Raw genomic sequence first — 24,259 nt, 5'->3', positions numbered from 1 at the left:
GTAAAAGCTGGATGTTTTCCAAGCTTGCGTGGTTTCAGCTGGTGGGAAGGAATAAAAGAATCTGGAGGAGGTATGCCCATTGAATTAAGTCCCAGACCCACGGTAGAGACACATCACTTCTCACATTCCATTGGTGAGAACTATTTCCACTGCAATTTCTAACCACAGAGGAGGCTGTGAGATGTAGTCTCGCTGTGCACAAAGCAACTAACTGTGGAAGAAGAGAATGGATCTGGTTGGACAGTCTCCACTGTATTCCTTACAAAACCTCAAATAATAGAAAATTTAAAAGACTTTCTAGTAGGAGTGAATTCAGTGCTTACCATCAAAGAGTTTACAGTGCTATTGAAGAGAAAAGAATCCATGCAGATTTTTTTTCAAGAAGCCATAGAAATATACCAGTGTATGTGGAAAAGAATGTAAGTGTAATCAAAATAAGAAAAATATCAGATTGGGCCAGAATAATCAGAGAAGGCCTATAATTGTTATCATTGCCACTAATAATCATAATTTTCCTATTGACTTTCTGACTTGCAAGCAGAGATAACAATCAATAACAACTTCACACAGAACACAAGTTATGTCACATTATTTACCTACTAATTATATTAAATGATAATAGATTCCAGGACTATCTATCAATTAGCTTAATAACCATTTAATTCAACACCTAGAGAAGCCCCATGGTTATAACATTTATTTCCTGTGGTGTCTTTTCCATGGATTTGAGCTTAGACTTTCTTCCAATTTCAGTCTTTGACATCATGTTCCAAGAGAAATAAAATTTATTGTCAAAGAGTAAAGTGATAGAAAAGGACATAATGCTTTATTAGCTAAAAGGAAATATGAAGACAATAGTAAAAAAAAATCTATGTAATAAAATACTGTCAAAAGTAATATTTTTTATTGGGCACAAAATAAAAGAGACACAAAACTATCTAAAAATGCATATGTAATAAATATAACTCCAAGTTATATTTGAAATAAGGCATAGTATTTTTTCAAGTTACTGATTAATATATTTAAAATATCTGAAAACTGAAGAGCAGTCCCACTCTCAGCTAAGATAGGATCATAGGAAACAAATTTACAATCTCACCCAAAACAACTTTTTAAAAAATTGGGGGGGGGGGGAGGGAGAGAGAGAGATTGAGAGAAAGAGAGAAAGAAAAAGTGTATGAAACCATGATCTTCAAGACACTGGGTATCAGGCAACAAGGGACAATGATCCTTAAGAGACTCAAAACAAATGGCATAAGAAAAAAACTGTAAACTGTACTTGATCAAATTAGAAAAGTTTACTCTTCAAAAGATACCATTGTAGAAAAAAAAAAGACAAGCTATTCATCAGGAAAAAATATTTTCAAAGCATATATCTGATAACTTGTATCTAGAATATATAAAAAGTTCTCAAAACTCAATACAAAAAAAAAAAAAACAAAAAATGAGAAAAAGGTTTGAATAGCCACTTTATAAGAGAAGATGTATAAATGGATAAGCACTTTGATCCTTAATATCACTGGTCATTAAGAAAATACAAATTAAAATCACAAAGACATCACTACATACTTATTTAAATGGCTAAAATATAAAAGATGGAACATAGCAAGTGTTGTCAAGGATGTTAAGAAACTATAGTCCTCATACATTGCTGGTGGGGATGTAAAATGGCACAACTAGTTTGGAAAACCATCTGGACTTTTCTTAAGATGTTAAAAAAAATATACTTATGATATGGTCCAGCCATTCCACTCCTAAACGCTTACCCACAAGAAAAGAAAGTGTATGTTCAAACACTTACATGCAAATGTTTCTTGCGGTTTTTATTTCTAGCCATCAAAAACTACTCATATGTCCATCAGCAGATCAATAGATGAATATATGGTGGTAAAACTATTTAATTGAATACTATTTAGCAATAGAAAGAATGAACTATCCATAAACGCAACAGCATAGATGAATCTCAAAATAATTACACTGAGTCAAAAAAGTCAGGTACTGAGGAATATATACTGTATGCTTCTATTTATATAAAACTCTAGAATGTGCAAATTAACCCATAGTGACAGAAAACAGCTTAGTGGTCACCTGGGGATAGACAAGGCAGGAGGGTGGGACTGCCCAGGGAAACAAGGAAACCTTTGAAGGTGATGGATAGGTCCACTATCTTAATTGTGGTGATCACTTCTTGGGTGTACACATATACCAACATTTATCAGATTGTACCCTTTAAGTATGTGCAATTTATTATATGTTAATTATACCATTAAATAGTTAAAGAATCTTAAGGGAACATTTTAGAGAAAACAGTATGTCCTTGTTTTTTAAATTTTAAAAACTTCTTTAAATACAGCTTTCTCTAAATAATCTGTTATTATTTGGGAATAACCAAAAACATAATTTGCTGGAATATTAGAGCTGGCTGTCTAGATTATAACTTTAAGCAATTTTAATTTACCCACAATTAAACAAATTTGGTAAAGAACAGAGAATGAAAAGATAAAGATTTTCGCAAGTAAAGGAGAATACCTACCTTCTAATTTCATATTATGTGTGCCTAAATTGAAAAACTTAGGGCACCTGGGTGGCTCAGTGGGTTAAGTGTCTGACTTCAGCTCAGGTCATGATCTCTGGGTTTGTGAGTTTGAGCCCCGTGTTGGGCTCTGTGCTGACAGCTCAGGGCCTGGAGCCTGCTTTGGATTCTGGGTCTCCCCCGCCTCTCTACTCTTCCCCGGATCATGCTATGTCTCTCTCTGTCTCTCAAAAATAAATAAACATTAAAAACATTTAAAAAATAAAGATAACTTCCTCAGAGAGGTTAGATAGTATCAGAGCAAATTTAATGCTCTAATCATAATTTATGCTTAGTATTTCTCTCTTCCAAACTGAAATGAGTTTATAATTTAGGGTCTGTAAAAATTTGTATTATTTTGCTTCAAAACTTAATTGGACGAAGCAAATGGGAAGATTAATTAAATGTGTAAGCTGTTAAAGTACCAGGAATCTTTCAAGAATTTTGTACAAATTGACAAAAATGTGACCACTATGCTGTAAAAAATAGAGAATAAATTATCAAGTATCTTTAGGATGAGCTACAACTGATCACACAGAACTGACAAAGATGTGATACATATTTTGATTTCCAAATTAATAAAAATAAATAGATTCTCTAGGTTTTTTTAATTTTTTATTTTAATGTTTATTTATGTTTTTTGAGAAAGAGAGACAGACACAGAGCACAAGCGGGGGAGGGGCAGAGACAGGGAGACACAGAATCCAAAGCTGGGTCCAGGCTCTGAGCTGTCAGCACAGAGTGTGATGGGGGGCTTGAGCTCATAAACCACAAGATCATGACCTGAGACCAAGTTGGAAGCCTAACCTACTGAGCCACCCAGCCACCCTTGGATTCTCTAGTTTTCAAAAGATGATGAAGAGTCTCCAAAAGGTATAAATGATTAGTGATGCATCAGGTCTGTCTAAGAAAGTTTGTTTCTGCATAAGGAATTTATCTACACGAATGTTGGTAAGACCTTGGTATTTACTGCTCACAGGAGTAGAGCAATCCAAACAAGCTTTCCTTGACTCTACAAGCTCTCAGCTAAATTATTTCAGTATCTGAAATGACTTAAAAAGCAAAGCTCATCTTTACACATATGAAAAATGTGTAAAGGGGTGCCTGGGTGGCGCAGTCGGTTAAGCTTCCGACTTCAGCTCAGGTCACGATCTCGCGGTCCGTGAGTTCGAGCCCCGCGTCAGGCTCTGGGCTGATGGCTCGGAGCCTGGAGCCTGTTTCCGATTCTGTGTCTCCCTCTCTCTCTGCCCCTCCCCCGTTCATGCTCTGTCTCTCTCTGTCCCAAAAATAAATAAACGTTGGAAAGAAAAAATTAAAAAAAAAAAAAAAAAGAAAAATGTGTAAAAACTTCAGCTTTTCCATACATGCCATTTGTAGATTTATGAGGGATTTTTAAAGATAAATTTCCATTTTTGATCTGGTAAGTCTCTTGATCCCATATTCTTTGCATGAACCAAATTGCTTGGTGGATAAATCAAATTATTTCCAAGGGAGTTAGGAAGTTACAACACATATACTTAAAAATAAAATCTTGCTTTGTTTTCTTTTCTTTATAATTTATAATCATTAGGTCATGTGCTCCTATCATCAGAGCATTTTACTCTGGGAAAGATATAATATTTGAGGGGCACATATTCAGCAGAGAAAAGGAAAACATAAAGGCCAAGACGTGGGAAATGCAAGAAGAAATCACTGACTGAGTCATATTAGTTGCTAAGTTTGGAAAAGAATTCATGTGTCCTAAATCTATTTGGCTAAAATTTACAACTTAAACCATAGCTTATGTGAACTATTCATGTTATCCTTAGAAACTGTTGGAATCTGTATTATTAGAGTTCAGCAGGAAATAGAATTCAAATGATTTCCTCTGAGACACTTTGGTGAAGGCCTGTTAAAGAGGTATGGGCATAGCCAAGGGATAAAGAAGAAGGGATGTTTGAGGCTCCCAGGGACCAGGAAGGTATGAACTTTTATTACTTCTAGGGCTGTCATCATAGGAGGGAGCCAGGGAGGGCTGGAACCTCAGAGAACAGTCTGGCAGGAGACGTCGCTCCAGAGCAGAGTTCCTCCCCATTTCTTTTTAGTTACCCCCACTTCAACTGCCCCCACTCCAAAAATTAAATCTAATTCAAATTTTACCTAACAAAATAAATTAACAACAAAGGAATAAGATTTTATCAGGTAGGGGTGTAGGGGTGAGTTGTTTGGGTTCTTTTTTTTAACCCCCACTCACTTCTCAAGAACCAGTTTTACCCTATTGGGCGCAATATTGCTCCCACTGAGAAAGAACGCATGTTCTAGAGACAGGCAGCTGCCCCCCAGAACTGCGGCCCTGAAACAGGAAACAGACTTCAAAAGAAGCACCCTGACCTCTTTGTCCTCCTGCCCTCCAGCAAACAGAGATTTCTGCCATACAGTCCAAGGGGTCAGCCCCCAGGTCAGAGCAAGGCAGTGAAAAGCAGAGCATGAAGATCTGCGAGGAACCAAAAAAAGTAACCATCAAAGAATTTTTCCAAATTTCTTAACACTTATAGGGAACAGATCTCTTTGGGGGAAGCCTCGTACGCCTTGGCAAAGAACATGGATTTTGTGTCAGGAAGAACTTGATTGAAGTTCCAGCTTTGTCCCTCTCTCACTACACCAGCTTAAGGACCATCTTTAATCTCTGGAGGCTCAGAGAGAAAAATGAGGCTATTTATATCTATTTCTGGCAATTGCTTTGACAATAAACTATAATAACAGAGGCAGAGCACTTAGTAATGTGACCGGCTGGATAAATAATCACTAAATGTGAATTTGAGAGTGCCTATCGTGTGCCCTTCTTTTCTTTCATTCATAGGTGCCAAGTACTTACCCAATAGTGCCTTGTGTCCAGCACTGGGCAGACAGAGTAAACAAGACAGAGACTCTGCCCCACCATGCTTGTAGTCTACTGGAGTCAGGTAATGGTCTTCTACATGAGATTCACAATATCAGAACATAGGCTGTTGGAAGGAAATTGGTTCACAAAAGAATGGCCCCAGATACCACAGGTGACAACTGGTAACATATCAGGTAACAGAGATCTGTGTGACATCTTCTGAATAAATTAGTCTTCTGTTGACTAAATCACCCACTAAATTTTTTAGCCAATTGCTTTGCCTATACATTTGTTCCAGAGGAAGATCATTAAGTGATACCACAATTTCAATAGGACTGGCAATTCAGAAAACATCCTTCGAGTTACTTTTCTTTTTTTTTTTTTTAATTTTTTTTTTAACATTTATTTCTTTTCAAGAGACAGAGACAGAGTGTGAGTGGGGGGAGGGGCAAAGAGAGAGGGAGACACAGAATCGGAAGCAGGCTCCAGGCTCCGAGCTGACAGCGCAGAGCCCGACGCGGGGCTCGAACCCACGGACCGTGAGATCATGACCTGGGCCGAAGTCGGACGCTTAACCGACTGAGCCACCCAGGCGCCCCTCGAGTTACTTTTCTAAACCTCAGACCCTTATCTGTAAAAGTAAGTGAGTAGAGAATAGTATTTACTTCAGAGGGTTGTTGATGGTTGAATGAAAAAAAAAATGCGTGTAAAGCACTTAGTATCAGGTCTCAGAGTTAAGTGCTTAATAAAATCTAGCTATTTAATTTATTTCTCTTTTGGTGCTAGAATCTTTAAGACCTGATGCAGATACTTAAACTTGCCTTAGTTTTCCATGTTTGACACAGTAATGATTTTAGATTTTTTTTTTAAGATTTTATTTTTGGGGCACCTCGGTGGCTCAGTGGGTTAAGTGTCCAACTTTGGCCAGTTCATGATCTCATGGTTCATGAGTTCGAGCCATGCTTCGAGCTCTGGGGCTGACAGCTCTGAGCCTGGAGCCTGCTTCAGATTCTGTGTCTTCCTGTCTCTCTGACCCTCCCCCCCCTTTCTCAAAAAAATGAATAAACATTAAATTTTTTTTAAAAGATTTTATTTTTAAGTAATCTCTACACCCAACATGGGGCTTAAACTCCCAACCCCAAGATCAAGAGTCACACATTCTTCCAACTGAGCCAGCAGGGAGCCCCAACACAGTAATGATTTTAAATGTTTATTGCATCTCAGTAAAATTTTATAGTTAATGAGAGAGTATCTTAAATTTATCTAGAAAATGGTTCAGCAAAGATTTAGAGATAAATATATTTATGCTTTCACTTTTATAATTGAGTTGAATGTCTTTAATTTATTGTAACTAATTAATCATTTTAAAAAGTTGGTAGAAAGAGTGCCTACTGACCACCTGTATGACAATAGCCTTTTGTTGGCTTGAAAATTTATTTAAGAGATAATGTGTACAGTTATTTTTAAGCATCTGACACAACCTTCATGATCAGCTGCATATCAGAAACTGAAAGTATGTAAATGTAAAAGGATATAAAATAATTTAAATAGTGGAAATCTTTTCAGTTTTTTAAAATATTTTAAGTTTTTATAATTTACTTATTTATTTTTTTAATGTTTATTTTTGAGAGAGACAGAGAAAGAGAGTACATGCTGGAGCAGGGGAGCAGCAGAGCGAGAGAAGGAGAGAGAGAATCCCAAGCAGGCTCCACACTGTCAGTGCAGAGCCTGATGCAGGGCTCAAAACCCACAAACTGTAAGATCATGACCTGAGCCAAAATCAAGAGTTGGACTCTTAACTGACTGAACCACCCAGGCACCCCAAGTACTTTAAGTTTTTTTAAAATAATTTGTAATGTTTATTCATTTTTGAGAAAGAGAGAGGCAGAGATAGAGGGAGACAGAGGGTCTGTGCTGTCAGTACAGAGCCAGATGCGAGGCTCAAACCCACAAACTATGAGATCATGTCTTGAGCTGAAGTTGGATGCTTAACTGACTGAGCCACCAGGGCACTCCAAGTTTTTAAAAAATTTTTTCAGCCTTTCAAAACAAACCTTTAAAGACACTAACATAAAATAAAGCAAAACTGAAAAAAGAAGCAACACACAAAAATAAAAATTTTTCCAGAAACTGTTACCCATCTTGGGAAGCTGGAAATGTTCTCTTAGCATTGGTTAAGTGTTCCAGCTACACAGTAGTTAGTTCTGTTTTACTGGATGGATTAGACTTCTTCGAAAAGCCTTTTGGGAGTTAGTCTAATGAGAAAAGAGTACTCCTGTTTAAAAAAGTGGCGGGGGGGGGGGGGGGGGGGGGCTTAGATTAAAGCTTTTAAAAGTGCTGATTAAATAATAAAGTAACTTAAAATATAAACAAAATACTTATTAAGTGGAAGCTGGCTAGCTTTCAAGGAATAAATTAACCCCCTTATCAAATATTTTTTCCCTGGTTGTAGGTGCCCTGTCAATTACAGACAAACTGCTTAGACATTCAACCCACGTGGGCTGCCCTTGGGGCAATTTATTTTTCCTTCTCACACCTGTGTTTAATGAGTAGCAGTTTTGCAAGCTTGGCCATTTTCAAGGGAAGAAGATGGGAAGGATTTCATGCCAAAAAAATAAAATCAAGATAAGAAACAAAACTACTGCAATTTATCTCTCTCCAGCCATGAAATAGAAAAAGACACTACAGTCTCTTAAGGCAGAAAGTTCCAAAGGTCTCTAGTCAATGGCCTTCCCTCTAACCGGACTGAAAGAGATTAAGAACAGGATAAAAGCCAAAGGTTTTCAGGAAAAACAGCCTACCTTCCTTTAAAGTAACCTTTGGGTCAAGAAGTTATTTCTTATCAGGGCTAAGGTTTTTTTCTAATAGAAGGGTTTCAGGTAGCAAGGGTATTTTCTGCCATGTGTGTATTAGTCTTAAAGGAAACTCATTTTCACTTGGAAAAAAATTGCCTTTTAAAATTTATCCCTTAAATTGTTTTTTAATTTCAATCCTCTTTAAATGACTGGATCTGATAAATTCTTTTTGTGCTTAAGCATAATCTTCCACTAATAGTCAATTCAACTCAGATTTCCATAATTGTTCATAATCCTCAATATCCTCCTCTAATAATAAAACATCCAAATAACACCCCCCTCCCCACGCACGAGTACGTGTGTTCCTTTTTAAGTTGCTCTCAATAAATTCTGGGAAAATCCTATCACCACGGCACCTCCATGGAGAAACAAGGCACAGTCCTAAGTAACGATTTGTTCTGTCTTGAAACATACATGTCATCTCACAAATACTGGGTGTCTTAAGGAGTTTCTGGCATAGAGGCACAGAATCTGCTAGTCTATCAAAGGCAAAGTTCCTCTCAGAAAGATGAAGACATGAGGCCACCTTATGTATGGCTGCAGCCTCTTGGGAGTGTGTCCTTGAAACAAAATCAGAAGAGGTACAAGTGAAAAGAATAAAGAAATACTACTTTTTGGTCACTTTGGTAAAAAACAACTTTATTGAGGTGTAATTTACAGAATGTCATAATTTTCACCCTTTTGAAGTTACAACCCCATGATTTTTAGGAACTTTGCCAGGTTGCACCCGTCCCAGCACAGTCTGGTTTCAGAACATTTATTTTCATCACCCCAGTAAGATTTCTTGTTCCCATTTACAGTTAATTCCTGGGCCCAGCCCCAGACACCTATGAATTTACTTTCCGTCTCCTTTGTCACACTTTCCTCTCCAAATCAAGATGAGGAAAAAGAAATCCAAGGATATATCCTGCCAGTAGAAGGATACTATTTACTGAAGAATCCATCCTGTCCAAATAGTCTCCAGAATTCTTAAGAAATGCCAGGGAATCTTGGACCCTAGGCATATCAGTTGAGTTAGAACAGAATCAGAGAGGTCTTCAATATTTAATTAACTCGCTAGTAAGAGATACTAGACTTACATAGTTACAAGGGATTTTGATAATGAAAGAATACCAAGGCAAGCCTTGTTATCTTAACCAAAGAAATGTCTCCGTCTCCAAAGTTTAAGAATAACAACAAAAGTTCAAGTAAAAGGGTAAACTTCCAAACATTCCTATAAAATTCAGTCTCATATTTTTATATTTTTGCTTGTAAGATATTAGAGATGTACTATTTCCTGAAACAAATTATATTTCAATAGGATTGAAATATAAAAGTTTCTTCTCAAATGTAAGGTGGTCCTTTTTCCTCCAAGCTCTCATATATATATTATTCTAATGTATTTTGAGTACAGCAAATATATCAAAATATCATGCTGTTGGTGGACGAAATACTTTTCTAACCACTTATTTCCTTCCCCCAGAATCTATGTATTTTAAGAAAGCTTTAGTTTCAGGTTTATCTTGCTTACATCCTGATTTCCAGGTATCCTTCCCTCTGGCTTCCCAGAAATTTACTAGGCATTTTACAAGGGGCCCTTTTATACTTGAAAGAGAAAACTGCTTTGTTGAATGATGATGAGAAATAAAAAAAAACAAACAAACAAACAAAAAAGTCTAACCCAGACGGGGCTCTAAATTTGGGGAAACCCATGGCACTCTCTCAACTTGAAACGTTGGTCACAAAGATTACTCAAGGAGTTATTTTATACTACTTGTAAGAAACTGATATTTGCTGTGGGGTTTTTTTAATCCATGCGTTAATAAAAGCAAATGTTAGTTTTGTGTCTTTGATGTGTTGGGTATTTTATAACCATAGAGTTCTTTAACCCATGGCAGTTACTGGAGGTGGAACTTTTGGAGAAAACAAGTACTTGCAGAAATAAACATTTTTCCAGTACTTTTCATAGGTTCTTAAAGCAAACAGGAGGTCTGCACCACGAACATTACTTCTGGAAGGCAGAACTTTGAGTCAGGGTCTCTCTGGAGTTGCTGAAGAAAACTAGAGTCTTCCTTTTGAAGACCTTTTTAAAGCCGAGTGTGACTCTGGTTTGTCTGAAAACAAACTGATGTGATGAATTGCTAAATGCTAGTCTTCTCAGATTCCCTTTCAACCCTCTGCATTTAGAGGGAAAGAGGGAGAGACCTTAAATGGGAACTTTCCACATTCTTGGAATATGTAACAATTGAGATGTATTTTTTTTTTTTTTTTTTATTGGCAGCAGGGGCTGGGGGAAGGGCATTCTGTGATGAAACTGATGTCTACCAAAAGAAAATGCCAAATAAAAGCAAGGAAGGGACTATTGGGAGGCAAGGCTGTGAATGGTCTTTTCTTAGCTTTTAGTGAGTCAGACAAGATCTCTCCCCCGTGTGCAACAGGCTTGGTGAACGTGGGCAAAGACATGAAGACCTTTCTCTCTCCAGGTTTCAGGTCATCCACGACTGATTTCACTTTGAGTGGAAACAGGCACCCCATCCCCAGGAAAGAGACTTTCCCGCACATTTTTTAACTGCTGCTTTGTCCTTCCAAAAAGAAAACTCGTTCTCTGAATTTCCCCCAGATCCTCCAAGCACCCCGCAGAACTTAGTAGAAGCTCATTAAAGAATCGCTTTCTCCCCCCTTCCTCAGAACCCGGCAGGTACAGCCTTCAGAAGGGGAGAGGTCTTGAATAGGAAGCTGTGAAGGCAGAGAAAGCGAGTCCCAAGTCAGTGCACATTAGACCAAAGAGAGGGAACAGGAGGGAAGCCAGCCCCGCCCTGGGACTGTAAAGTCTACATTCCTCCAGCTGCAAGGTGGTGGCTACTTTATGGTTTTTCCTCCCCCCAAAATACACTCCAGTGAGCAGACTTTTTTTTTCTCAGAAGTGATGCAATTCCTCAACTTCCCCCCGCCCCAGTAAAAAAGAAAAGGAAAGGCGGGGGGTGTCTTGCAACCCCTTCGCCTCGCTCAACTCCAGCCCCTCCCTTTCCTCCCAGTCTACCCCTTTCCAGCCGCTTCCCATCCCTCCCCCTCAGCCCCAAGAAAGTTTGACGACCGCAAAGGAAACCAAAAAAAAGTTCCTTTGCCCCAGTCCTGGCGGGCGATCAGCATCTCTTTTGTTCGCGGCGAACCCACAGTCCCCCTGACGTCACCCGGAGTCCGGGCCAATCGGCGCGCGGTCGGCGGCGGCGGCGGGGGCCGGAGGGTGGGGGGAGCCGGGCCGTCCCTCCTCCCCGGCGCCCGGGGCCTCGTGGGGGGCGGGAGGGGACCGTCCCATATAAACCCTGGCGCTCGGGGCTCGGCCGCCCGCGCCGGCAGCGCTTTGCAGGGGGAGGTGAGGGAGCTCCAGGCGCGAGCGCCGGAGAGGGGACCTGCAGCCACAACTTCTCTCGTCCTCTCCTTCCCCTCTGTCCCTCGGGCCGTCCCCTTCCCCATCCCCTGGCCCCTATTTTCTTGGGGTCACCAACCCGCAGAAGGCACTGGAACCTTCTCCCGCAGGTTGCAAAGGGAGACAAACTTGGTGGCAACTTGCCTTCTGGTGAGGGCGTCTCCCTCCCGCGCCGTCTCAAGATGCTCAGGGGTCCGGGGCCCCGGCTGCTGTTGCTGGCCGTCCTGTCCCTGGGGACAGCGGTGCCCTCCACCGGAGCCTCGAAGAGCAAGAGGCAGGCTCAGCAAATCATTCAGCCCCAGACCCCAGTGGCTGTCAGCCAGAGCAAGCGTGAGTACCGACCGCGGGCTGAAACAGGCTGTCCCCGGGACGGGACCCTGAAGCCAACCAAAGTTGTGGCTGAAGTTTTGCGCGCGCGCGTGTGCGGCGTGTGTGTGTGTGTGTGTGTGTGTGTGTGTGTGTGTGTGTGTGTACACGCCTTAATGAGAGTTGCCGAACGAGGGCACGAAAGGCTCGGGGTTTGAGCAGGCTGGGTCCGAGGGCCTTAGAATAAAATAATGCATTGGAGTACAGGGGCTCCTGCAGCGCTCTTGTCAGCGGTACCTATTAAAGTCGTCCTCCTATGAATTCATCCAAACTTGCTTTTAAGGAGGAAACTGCCTTTACATTTTCCATTTGGTATTAGTGTGATCCTTACACTTCAGATTTTCTTTGTTACTAAATAATTGGTTAAATATTTTCAAAATGGGGATGGTAGGAGGGTGTCCAAATAGTTACATTGTTCCTAACGAACTTGAAAGCGATGTGATTGGTTCACAGTGCTTTGGGCCCTTCAGGATACTTCTCCAAGAACAGATCTGAATTCCTCTTCCAGTTTTTCAAAGACACACCCTCCCATAGCCTGGGCTAAAGGAAACTGCTTAAAGTTGTCCTTCTTGACTTATTACCTCAGAAAAGCATTGAAGGTCTTTGCATATTTTAAAATGTAATTCCAGGTATCTGTCTTCCAAAATGTTTCCACTCCTTTGATGTAGACCCCTGGCCTGATGGAAATGACATCATGGTATAACATTTAGCTAAGTTAAAAGAGAGAAAAAAGGAATACCTAAATATCTACATGTACGAATTGTGGTTAACTCCCTAGATAGCTAATTGCTATATATTTTAGAGTGGAATATTCTGATCCTCTGTTGATTAACTTATTTTTCTATGTTTGTTGCTTAGTCTTGTCAATTTAGTTGTGTAAGAAAATTCCATAATTTAGAAAAAAGAGAAGATGGAGATGTAATCACTTTTTTCTTCAATCATTTATAGCTGGCTGTTATGACAATGGGAAACACTATCAGATAAACCAACAATGGGAGCGCACCTACCTGGGAAATGCCTTGGTTTGTACCTGTTATGGAGGGAGCCGAGGATTTAACTGCGAGAGTAAACCTGAACGTAAGTGGTGGGAGCCTGGCAGTTAGTATCTTTTGATATATGGGGAAGTGGGTGCTTGTTAATTAAACTTAGCATTGGTAACAAAAATATGTACACCATTTTCCCAGTAGCATTATCTATCATTTCCTCTTTAAATAACTGTTAGTAACTGCTTTTATTTGTCTTTTACATGTTACTTCTACCTTTAAAACCAAACAACTAGTGTATCTGAAAGTAGTTTCTTGAGTCTACTTTTTGTTTTATTCTCTCAAAGTTTTTGATGAGAAAATGAAAGATTTTGTGTTTCCCCTCCAAAGAAACGACTTATAAAATTTTAGTTTATTAGAAAAGAATTTCAAATCTTAAACTACATGTAAGATTACGGGCCAGAAAACACTTTGGGCACTCTATTATACAGTGATTTGTCAGTTACATAAAACCAGGAGCTGCTTACTTCAAAGTTCTCATTCTTTTGTGACCATTTTTCTGTTTCTTGTAAATTATAACAACACCTGGAGAGAAGCACGGATGAGGCTAAAATGGAAATAGGATTAAGCCATGACAGTGCCTGGTGGGAGGTGGAGATCTTCAAATTGTTTGCTTTTAGTGTGGACCTTGGTTTGAGTGAGCCAGAGATTACAATGGAAGCCTTCCTTCACAATCTAACCAGTCCTAAAGTAGTGCTTAATACAGTTTTTTCCTAAGGGCCTGAGAATCCTTTACAATAGAAATTAATTTACAGAAAATCAGACAACTGGTCAAAGTTCAAAAGTTGAGCTCCATTAAAGCCTGCAGTAAAATCTAGGTCTCCCATTTTAATTTTTTACATACTTCTGTTGTACTGTGCTACTCATAGAATGAAAAAGTGAGTTTTTCTTTGGATGGGATTAGTGGAATAAAAAAGCTTTTATATGTGTGAGGCTCACATGAACTTTCTTTCTCTCCTCAGCTGAAGAGACTTGCTTTGACAAGTACACTGGGAACACTTACCGAGTGGGTGACACTTATGAGCGCCCTAAAGACTCCATGATCTGGGACTGTACCTGCATTGGAGCTGGGCGAGGGAGGATAAGTTGTACCATTGCAAGTAAGGAAGACATTCTGCAAAATGTCAATAAAATAAATGAATTTCTCCATTACCGTCACTGTCACTTTCTGCTATCCATGACTGGATATTCCTAATTTGGGGCTTTACCCCAGGTGACTGGGTGCTCTTATGTGATCACCCAACTGGATCCTGTGTTTCTGGAAGATGGCTCTGTGCACAGCTGGAAACAGTGTTTAGTTTGTATGGACTTGTGAGTACCCAGTGGATCTCTTCAGTTCCAATTCAGTAAGATATGCTTGGAGGAGTTGTTCGTTTTAATTTACCTGGACATCTTCAAGCTAGACTGACCAAGTGATTAGGAAGATGGTCAAGAAGAGGAGAATTAGCCATTGTGTGGTCTGCTCTTCTTGTTTATGATGCACAGACTTCTTGCATCCCACAGATACAGTCTAACTTCATTGTGACTTATAGGATTTACCCAGGAAACAAATCTCTATTCCCAGGGATAATATGGAATGGTTAGCCTACTAGTGTTTCCAAGGACCTTTGGGGACTGTGTTGACTCTCATTAATTCCCGTTTAGCTAAGGCAGTCTTTTCATTATTATTCACTAGGCTACCAATAGACTCTATTAACATAGCATTTAGTGGGGCACCTGGGTGGCTCAGTCAGTTGGGCATCTGACCCTTGGTTTCAGCTCAGGTCATGATCCCAGGGTCATGGGATAAGCCCCGCATCAGGATCCACACTGAGCATGGAGCCTACTTAAGATTCTCTCTCTCTCTCTCTCTCTCTCTCTCTCTCTCTCTCTCTACCCCTCTCCCCCACTCTCTCTCTTTCTCTCTAAAAAAAAATAAAAAAATAATATATTAATTAAATTAAATTTTAAAAAGAAAGCATTTAGTTTTTTTAATCCATCCTTTAAGTATAAGTTACTTGAAAGGCTTCTGTCCAAAAGAACAAAGCAGTCCTTTGTGAATAGACCCAATCAGCTTTTCCTGTACTTAATGTTAGGGTTTATTCAAGTTTATTAGCAGTCTTATGAATTAGTGGTCCATAGTGCTTATAATCTAATGGACAGTTTGGCCTCTGATGTGCCACTGTGTTTAATAGCTTAGAAGAGTACCCAGATTTCCACACTTGATAGGTGTGCATTTATGTGATTTCCACCAATGTGACATTTTTTATGCTGGGGTAAAACATGGGCTCTCCCACTCCTGAAAGCTGGAAAGCTATGCCCAATGTGGCCTTTTCATTCCGTCAGGCTCAATCTGCCTGCCAGCCTTTCTTTTCTGCCTTAGGACCCAATTTCCTGTGATCTCTCCGAGGAACCAGGATTTATGACCTCTTTCTTTGCCATTCAATTTTCTGTGTGATTTCCCATCATGCTTAACCAAGACCCAAAGTGACCAGACCTGTTAACTTTCCCCCTGCCTCTGATGGGAAAGCTGTTGTCTGTGTTCTTGCTTTGCCTAACCCAAGTACCTATCCTGGGTGGAACGTGAGACCTTTTTTTTTTCTTTCTTTCTTTTTCTTTCTTTCTTTCTTTCTTTCTTTCTTCTTTCTTTCTTTCTTTCTTTCTTTCTTTCTTTCTTAACTGAAATATTCTCTTGTCTTTTTCTCTAACATTTGCTTTTTGTCTTGAACAGACCGTTGCCATGAAGGGGGTCAGTCCTACAAGATCGGTGACACGTGGAGGAGACCACATGAGACCGGCGGTTACATGTTGGAGTGTGTGTGCCTTGGTAATGGGAAAGGAGAATGGACCTGCAAGCCGATAGGTGTGTGGCTCTGAGGGACGACGGAGAGGCGGGGAAGCACAGCCAACATGGTGGATTGCACCAAAGGCCCTGTGGATGCGAGATCTGAATTCCAATTCAAAACATAGGGAAGTGGAAATTTTATTTCAAATACTGAAATAAGTTCATAATCCACAGCCCTGAAGGAATCAGGCCCAAAAGTACTAACATTGGTAGATGTCTTAATTTTGTTTCAAAAGGACAGGATCGAATTGAAAGATTTAGGAAACAGTCATTTCTTTTGTCTACTGTCTCATCGCTGCTTTCTCCTTGGTCAAGATATAAATTATTTAAAAGGAAAAAAAATAGCACTTTTGACATCTTTCTTTATTGGAACACGCTGGACCGAAACAATACTGTGTGTGCTCTGTCACACCTTGGTAATTTTTCTTTTTCAAACTCAAACTTTTTGAGCTTCTTTTGGCCTTAATCTTAAACTCTATAAACACAAGTCTAAGTCTCTGCCTATAGATTTGAATATATAAATTGTTCTTGAATCAGACTTTTTGTGTTGTAGTTATTACAGAAATCAGATTTTAAACAGCTTTCTTGTCTTTTTTTTATGCATTCATAATTAAGATCGGAATTGTGGGTGTTTTGTCCCCCACAGATGAATACATATACAGATCCTTTTCACTCAAATACTTGTGTGAGAAATGTTACTAGCTGAATATATATAGTCTATGTACTTATTAGGAGAATAGAATTTCCGCCTGCCGGCTCGTCTTGGGCTTTCTTTCACTTTGGTTACTTACTATGTGCTTAGTTATAGGGCGTGCCTTTCTTTTTGAACAGAGTACCACTTAAAAAAATGTGGCTGGATTTTTGCTTACACAATATACTTTAAATTACAAGGAGCCTGCACAATTCAAAATAACCCTTTCCCCCCCACCCCTGTTTTTCATCCAAATTTCCTTACAGCTGAGAAATGTTTTGATCATGCTGCTGGAACTTCCTACGTTGTTGGAGAAACTTGGGAAAAGCCATATCAAGGCTGGATGATGGTGGATTGTACCTGTCTGGGAGAAGGCAGTGGACGTATCACCTGTACTTCTAGAAGTACGTCTTAGTTCTTTTGCTCAAGATGAGGCGAGGTATTGTTTTCTGGATTCCTAGAGAGACCTGTAACGTGATGTCACTTATAACACACCCACCACACCAGCATGCTTTGGTAACATTTGGATGTCAAGAAAAATTCCACAATCAACTTATTCTGTTTCTTCAAAGAAAACTATAAAGTTTAATAATAAGGTCTTCGGCTATGAGTGACTAAGAAAGATCCCAAATATGCATTAAAATGCCAAATATGCTGTGGACCTGAAGATTAGTTGCAAATGTTTGATTAAATTATCACTGAGATATTTTCCAAGTATTAAAAGCAAAGAAATCATTAAAATCCATGCAAATATATCTTTGGGTATGTAGGTACTATTAACAGAGAATGGAGTGAAGCTCTAAAGTTTTAGGTTTCCTTCTATGTTTGAAATTTAACTGGGGCATATTCACTGGCAAAACTGATGAAAATAAAACGTACACATAGGTTGAAATTATGTGTCTACGTGGGACTACGGACAGTGTCTCTTACCCAAAGCTCTTAAATAGGCTTCTTAGTGCCATAAAGAAGCTGACCTCTAGCACCCCAGTTGCTCCTTCCAGGATTGCCTGGAGGCCCTACCTGTTGCCCTAGGGATTCAAGGCTCCTCTTTTGAACTTTTCAGACCAAAGGCAACTAGTTTATTGAAGCAAAACAACCATTAATGTTGCTGTTATAAATAAATTCTAAGTCAAATCTCAATATATTGAACCTATTTTGTTTATCTAGGTTAAAGTGTTTAACATCTTAAAATGTTCAACCTCTAAATTTGAATTCTTTGCTAACAAAAAAATGAGTCTTTCATGGAAAGTGATAATAATTCTGGCAGACTCTTTCCCAGAAACTTGCTTGTTCATTAGATCTTTTGCATTTAGAATGTTATTATGATCATCAGACTTTCAAGACCTTGGTGGCAAAGTTTTAGCTCAAGACAAAGTAAGTGTCTGACTCAACCCTCATCTATTATTTAAAGTTCTTCTAATAGCAAGTTGGGGGAAAGTTCCTCAAAGAAAAGTCATGTATTGCATGAAATTTTGTAAGTCCCCAGTTTATACAGGATGGTATAGGAATGCAAAAAATAAATTGGACATTAGTACAGCCTCCAAAAGCACTTAGTTAGTCGGTCAGGGAGATAAGAAAGGCTTATACATACTCATTTTCTACAAAGTGTAATATTAAGGGCTTCAAGAAAAATACTGAAAATAGTGTTACAGGGGTTTAGGGAAGTACTTTTCCCTGGGATATGGAGAAAAGCTATAATATCTTCCTCCAGACCTCCATTCTGATGCTAGATCAATGTGGGTGTGTGTTTGTGTGCACTTACATCAACCGTCTAATCATGGTCTCTTTCACCTCGTGCTGTGATTTTCTGATTCATACAGAAATCAAATCCTCCCTCCTCACATTGTAGCATATGGACAAAACTGGATTATAACTGAAACAATCTATTTGCCAGATAATTGAACACATACACTAATGGCAATTTAGTTACAAATGATCACTTTATGTTAATAATTCCATTTTTCCATGAAAGGTTCACACTGAGCCATTCAAAAGAAGCCATTTGACTGGTAATTTTAAATAGGTGTGTGTTGGAGGAGGTTAGAAGAGAACATTTTAAAGAAGTTGGCAGTACTCTGAATTTTCTTACATAACAAATGAAAAAAGAGATGCTACTGTTTTTTATAGCTTCTTTGGGGCAGTTGGGGGAGACCTTTTGAAACCTACTTGCCTCCTATTGTTTCTCACTTTCTAAAGAAAGTCCCCTGTTGAAAGGCTGGTCATATCCAGCAATTACTGGGAGAAAGCTGGGAGAGCATGAGAAGGAAAGAGAGGGGGAAAATAGAAAGCCAGAGAATGAATTTGATCAAAGGACCAATGTGAAAACAATTTTTTTTTTTTAATTAATGGACGAAAGATGATGAAAAAGTCCTTTGGCAAAGGCGAAGAGGAACGAGACTAAATCCTACAAAGTCACACATCTCCCTTTCTGCTCTAACAAATGGGATCCCATCTTTCAGAAGGTTGACACCTGTGCTACCAGAGCCACATAGAAACCTACCACCAGAGAATAGCTCACCAAACTTTAAACCACTACGTTCTTTTTTTAGCGTTGACTTGAGCATTTGCCCAGCTTGACATGACGTGTATATTGAAATGCTTCCTTTCTGATACAGACAGATGCAATGACCAGGACACCAGGACATCCTACCGAATTGGAGACACGTGGAGCAAGAAGGATAATCGGGGGAACCTGCTCCAGTGCATCTGCACGGGCAACGGCAGGGGGGAGTGGAAGTGTGAGAGGCATGCGGCTCTGCAGACCACGTCCGCTGGTGAGGCACAGAACTAGCCAGAAACCGCAGCACGTTTCGAAACCTATTTCTGCAAATCCATCTTTCCTTTGACACGCCATTTGAGGATGAGTTTGCCATGTTTCTGCTAATAATCTGAGTTCATTTACAGACTGCTAGTTGTTAAAAACTTTGTTTAATATCAGGTTTTAAATTTTTAAAAAATGAAATAAAAATAGATCTTAGAGGGAACAAAAGGAGGTTTAGCCCCAAGAGATTAAACGATGTTTAAGGCAATGCCAATGTTAAAAAACCCACACAATTAATATATAGATATATATGTAGATATGCACACATATACATTCACATACATATGCATTTTTTTACCTATGCATTTTTAATACCTAAAGTGCATTTTAATGGAAATGAAAGGGTTATGATGGGTTACACGACTACTTGGTTCTTCTGCTAGGAAAAGGGAAAAAAGTACATTTGTTCTTTTCCCAACTGGAATATATTTCCTTGTCCTGACATTCAGCTCTCTTTGTAGCGGAAACAATTCTTTATGCGTGGTTTCCATGCTCCAGCAGACTTTGTTGCATTCCATAAAATAATGCACAATCATTTTCTTCATGTATTGGCATTTACAATTCGAGAAATTCAGAGGAGGCCTAGGGATGAGAATGAATGACACAATGTCTAAAGCACTTAAAAAAAATAAAAAAAGTAGTTTTCATTATTTCTGGCACAAGAGCAAGATCGTTGCATTGTAACTTGTTTTGTAAGAGTCTGAAGACAGAAATAATGGCGATCACGGTGTGTGCTTCTGTTATCCTTCTTAATATGTTCTCATCAAGTTTTCACTGCATAATGTACTAGCATTATTGTTTAGCCCGTTATCAATCAACCATTTAACCATAAATAAAAATATTATTTGTTTAGATTTTTCTCCCTTTGATGAATTTTCGTCTTGCTCTGAGCACTTCCAAAGGTAAACAAGATTAGACTTGGTAGTATGTTTGAGTTATTTGATTATTTTCATTTTTATTTTATTGATTGATTGGTTGATTGAGAGAGAGAGAGAGAGCAGGTGAGGGGCAGAGGGAGAGCAAGAGAAAGAGAGAGAATCCCAAGCAGGCTCCATGCACAGTGTGGAGCCCGAAGGAGGGTTCCATTTCACAATGGTGAGATCATGACCTGAGCTGAAATTAAGGGTCGGACACTTAGTGACTGAGCCACCCATGCATCCTGAGGTTTTTGATTATATCAGTGAAATTACTGCTAACCAAAAAAACAAACAATTATAAACATCAATCTACTGAAATAGTTTGTTTTATTTTTTTTCCCTCCTCCAGCTCCCCTACTGAAATAGTTTAAATTAAAAGGGTAATTGAGGTGTAACAGGATAAGGATTCAATAAATGTTATCTAATTTTATTAATATTACTAATATTATACAGAAAAGGTTCTATTTAAAAAGTTTGAGAAGTATTGGGTCAAACAAAATGGATCCTGCTTCTATGAGATCTTTATGTTACTTTGTACTGTGGCTCTTCAGTGGGGTATATACAGATGCCCACTCCCCGGTGTGTATGACCTTGGGACCCATCGTATGTAAAGTGTCTTTGGGTTCTAGTGGTGAGCAGGCTTAGAGAGATGCTGAATTCAGTCCATCAGTTATTCTGGCGTTCATTCTGACTCTTCTCCTGTGGGCCTGGCTTTTGAGAGAACAGATTTCCAACAATTTAGAGAAAAGATCAACATATTGTGTTGTCTTACTCTGAAAACAAAGCTGTGTTAAGTGGATTGATTGGGTTTAGAAACACACACACACACACACACACACACACACACACACACCAATTCTCAAATAATCCTGGGGGGAAACAAAATGTGGAAGGAGGAACAACTTCTAGAGAATCCAGAATGGCTGCCCAGGATGCTTTCATTGAGATCAGAGTTAAACAGACGGCCACAGGTCTGCCGCAGGGTGTCAGGGACTTCTCAAAAACAATATTGGCAAGAGAAATGCCTAGTTATATTGAACATATAGAAGCTGCTAAGAGAGCGAGGGTGAGGCAGACCATTCCAGGAGAAGGGAAAGACATAAAGACAGTACAGGGTACAATGAGTGAATGAGGAGACAAGGCTTACACCAAGGAAGGACGTGGTCAGAGGTGAGCTGGAAGAACTTAAGTATGGGGGATTATGAAGCTGTGGACCATGTGCTTCCTGGATTGAGTGAGGAATTATTGAGGGCATCTGCTCTGTTGAGTGGCAGGATAATTTCTGTGATTTAGAAATATAATTCAGATAAGCTGGAAGATGGACACCCTTTGGTTAGACTCTTATAGGTTATTTCCTAGGCCGAACGTAAAAGCTAACACAGGGAGGGGCATTTCTTTTCAGTTCCAGATCAGTAACACCATGGATTTCAGAGTGATCTGTATGGGACCCTGAAGATCCCCACTCCAGAAAGTAGTTAGTTGGTTTCTCTCACCCAGCTTTATGACTTTCCTTTCTCATGCCCTTAGGATCTGGCTCTTTCACAGATGTCCGAACCGCCATTTACCAGCCCCAGCCTCACCCCCAGCCTGCTCCATACGGTCACTGTGTCACAGACAGTGGTGTGGTTTACTCTGTGGGGATGCAGTGGCTGAAGACACAAGGAAATAAGCAAATGCTGTGCACTTGCCTGGGCAATGGTGTCAGCTGCCAAGAGACAGGTCTGTATTATCTTTTCAAAAAATAATACTGATAGCTTTTTATTATTAAATTTTTGAGAAGCAGTACATTCATTTACAAAAACAAAAAAAAAAAAGTAAAACAATAAAGCAAACAAGAAAAGCTTATAATCTTACCACCCTGTGATAACAACCAGGGTTGGCATTTCATATATTTTCTTCCAATCTTTTTAATCTATGTATTTTCTTTCCTGTAGTGGGGATTAAACTGCTATGTATTATCTTTATTTGTCTAAAATGTTGTTATAAGAGGGCTGCTTTCTGAATAGCAAACCAACCATATTTTATACTCTGAATCTCAAATTTTTGGAGCTTCATGATGTAAACTTTCAACAACTTAATACATTGCTTCTGGGCTACAAAAGTGAGAGTAACCACTATAGTGGTATAACTATATAATTGGTAGTAACCAATAACAATTGGTACCTTTGACTTTTTCCCTAGAATAACCTCATGTATTAATTATTATGGCACCAACAGAGTTCTGTATATCACTCCAGTATACTTTGAACAGCATTCTTAACTAGTCTGTATTAATACACCATTGCAAATGGGGAAACTGAGGCACGGCAGCAAAGGTGGCAACAAAGGACATGGGCAGAGGAACTCTGGTGTCACTCTATTCACAAAAGATAGGTTTGTTGAGTAATACATTTGGACTGACTAGGTGATTCTCTGTGCTGGCCGCTTGAAGGCACAAGCTTAGTCTCCATTCAGCTATAAAGAAGCAGCTACTGGTGGGAGATAAATGCAGCTCTATTTACTGAGACCCTTTTGGTTGTGCTTGTAGCTGTAACCCAAACCTACGGTGGCAATTCAAATGGGGAGCCGTGTGTCTTACCATTCACCTACAACGGCAGGACTTTCTACTCCTGCACCACAGAAGGGCGACAGGATGGACATCTCTGGTGCAGCACAACTTCCAATTATGAGCAAGACCAGAAATATTCCTTCTGTACAGACCATACTGGTGAGTCTCCCAGGAGGAAAGCACAGCAGTGAGAAAAACCCATTTCTCACACCCTATTTTTATTTGCCAGCCTTCTGGGCATTCATCTTGAGGCTGCAGAAGACGTATCACTTTTGTTCAGTCTGGACCCAGGAGACATGAAGCGAACTTAGCAGCTGAAGATCCTTCCATGTTCCCCAGGACCCTTGGGAAATGACACCGAGGGGAAAGCCCTCCTGTTCAATTATTTCTGACACACTGGGATTATGATGTGATTAAAGATACGGGTATATTAACATCCGTAGGCAATCCCCCAGCACTAAAGAATACACAGGATGAATGCCTGAGTGCTTCTGCTTCTCTACTGGTTAACACTATGTTTTATTCAAAGCGACCATTTGATCTTTTCTCTTTTGGCTGGGAAAATGAGAGTGAAATTGGATTTAAATCTGTTTTGAAGGTGAAGGTGAATACGCTAAGGAAGCTTGAGACTATATTATCAGGCATCCTTTCTTCTGAGGTAGACTCCCCGTGAATTAGCTGCAGAGACCTGGCTCGCTCGGAACCTTCCTGTGGTAATTCCCCACTGTAAGCTGGGGTCACATGAAGCTGTGTGCTTAGTCCCCACTGTAAGCTCAGTTGTCATATTATTTCTTCCTATTTGTCTGTTATTCTGGGCAGTTTTGGTTCAGACTCGAGGTGGAAATTCCAATGGTGCCTTGTGCCACTTCCCCTTCCTGTACAACAACCACAACTACACGGACTGTACTTCTGAGGGCAGGAGAGACAACATGAAGTGGTGTGGAACAACGGAGAACTACGATGCTGACCAGAAGTTTGGATTCTGCCCCATGGCCGGTAAGACAAAGCCCTGTAGACACCCATAGACATAAGAATAGTGTCCGGTTTACTCCTATTTTACCCATTAAGTCTTAATTTTCAGATAGCATGCAACTTTGTAAGATATATTTATATACATATACTTATATAGTATCATATATAATTATTATATATTATATAACCATTCATATAATTGTAAAATCCTTTCGATATAGTTGAATTCCAAAAACATATAAATGCAATAAAAATGCTTTTTTTTAAAGTCTGGAAATGCACATATTTTACAGGTTTGTCATTTGTAAAGAGCATACAACTTACAGCATTTAATACATAACTGCTGTAGTCACAGACCCATGATATTTACAACATAATTTTGGT

At 39.5% G+C, this 24,259-nt stretch overlaps 1 protein-coding gene across 13 annotated transcripts in view; it reads left to right on the top strand.

Moving 5' to 3' along the window:
- The first annotated feature begins 11,585 nt into the window (after window positions 1–11,585).
- Window positions 11,586–24,259, top strand: part of FN1 (fibronectin 1) — a 71,056-nt gene continuing 58,382 nt past the window's right edge. For all 13 annotated transcript variants that reach the window (XM_086719573.1, XM_086719569.1, XM_086719568.1 and 10 more), the window contains exons 1-9: window positions 11,586–12,023; window positions 13,008–13,136; window positions 14,065–14,202; window positions 15,813–15,944; window positions 16,884–17,021; window positions 19,233–19,391; window positions 21,883–22,074; window positions 22,883–23,062; window positions 23,723–23,899. In XM_086719573.1, the coding sequence (XP_086575699.1) occupies window positions 11,876–12,023; window positions 13,008–13,136; window positions 14,065–14,202; window positions 15,813–15,944; window positions 16,884–17,021; window positions 19,233–19,391; window positions 21,883–22,074; window positions 22,883–23,062; window positions 23,723–23,899 (1,393 nt within the window). In that variant the 5' untranslated portion in view covers window positions 11,586–11,875. The remainder of the gene's footprint in view (window positions 12,024–13,007; window positions 13,137–14,064; window positions 14,203–15,812; window positions 15,945–16,883; window positions 17,022–19,232; window positions 19,392–21,882; window positions 22,075–22,882; window positions 23,063–23,722; window positions 23,900–24,259) is intronic.

The sequence above is a fragment of the Puma concolor genome, chromosome C1, assembly GCF_028749965.1.
Source record: "Puma concolor isolate L17-30 chromosome C1, mPumCon1.1.hap2, whole genome shotgun sequence".
Lineage (NCBI taxonomy): Eukaryota > Metazoa > Chordata > Mammalia > Carnivora > Felidae > Puma > Puma concolor.
This window is presented reverse-complemented; position numbering and strand designations above follow the sequence as displayed.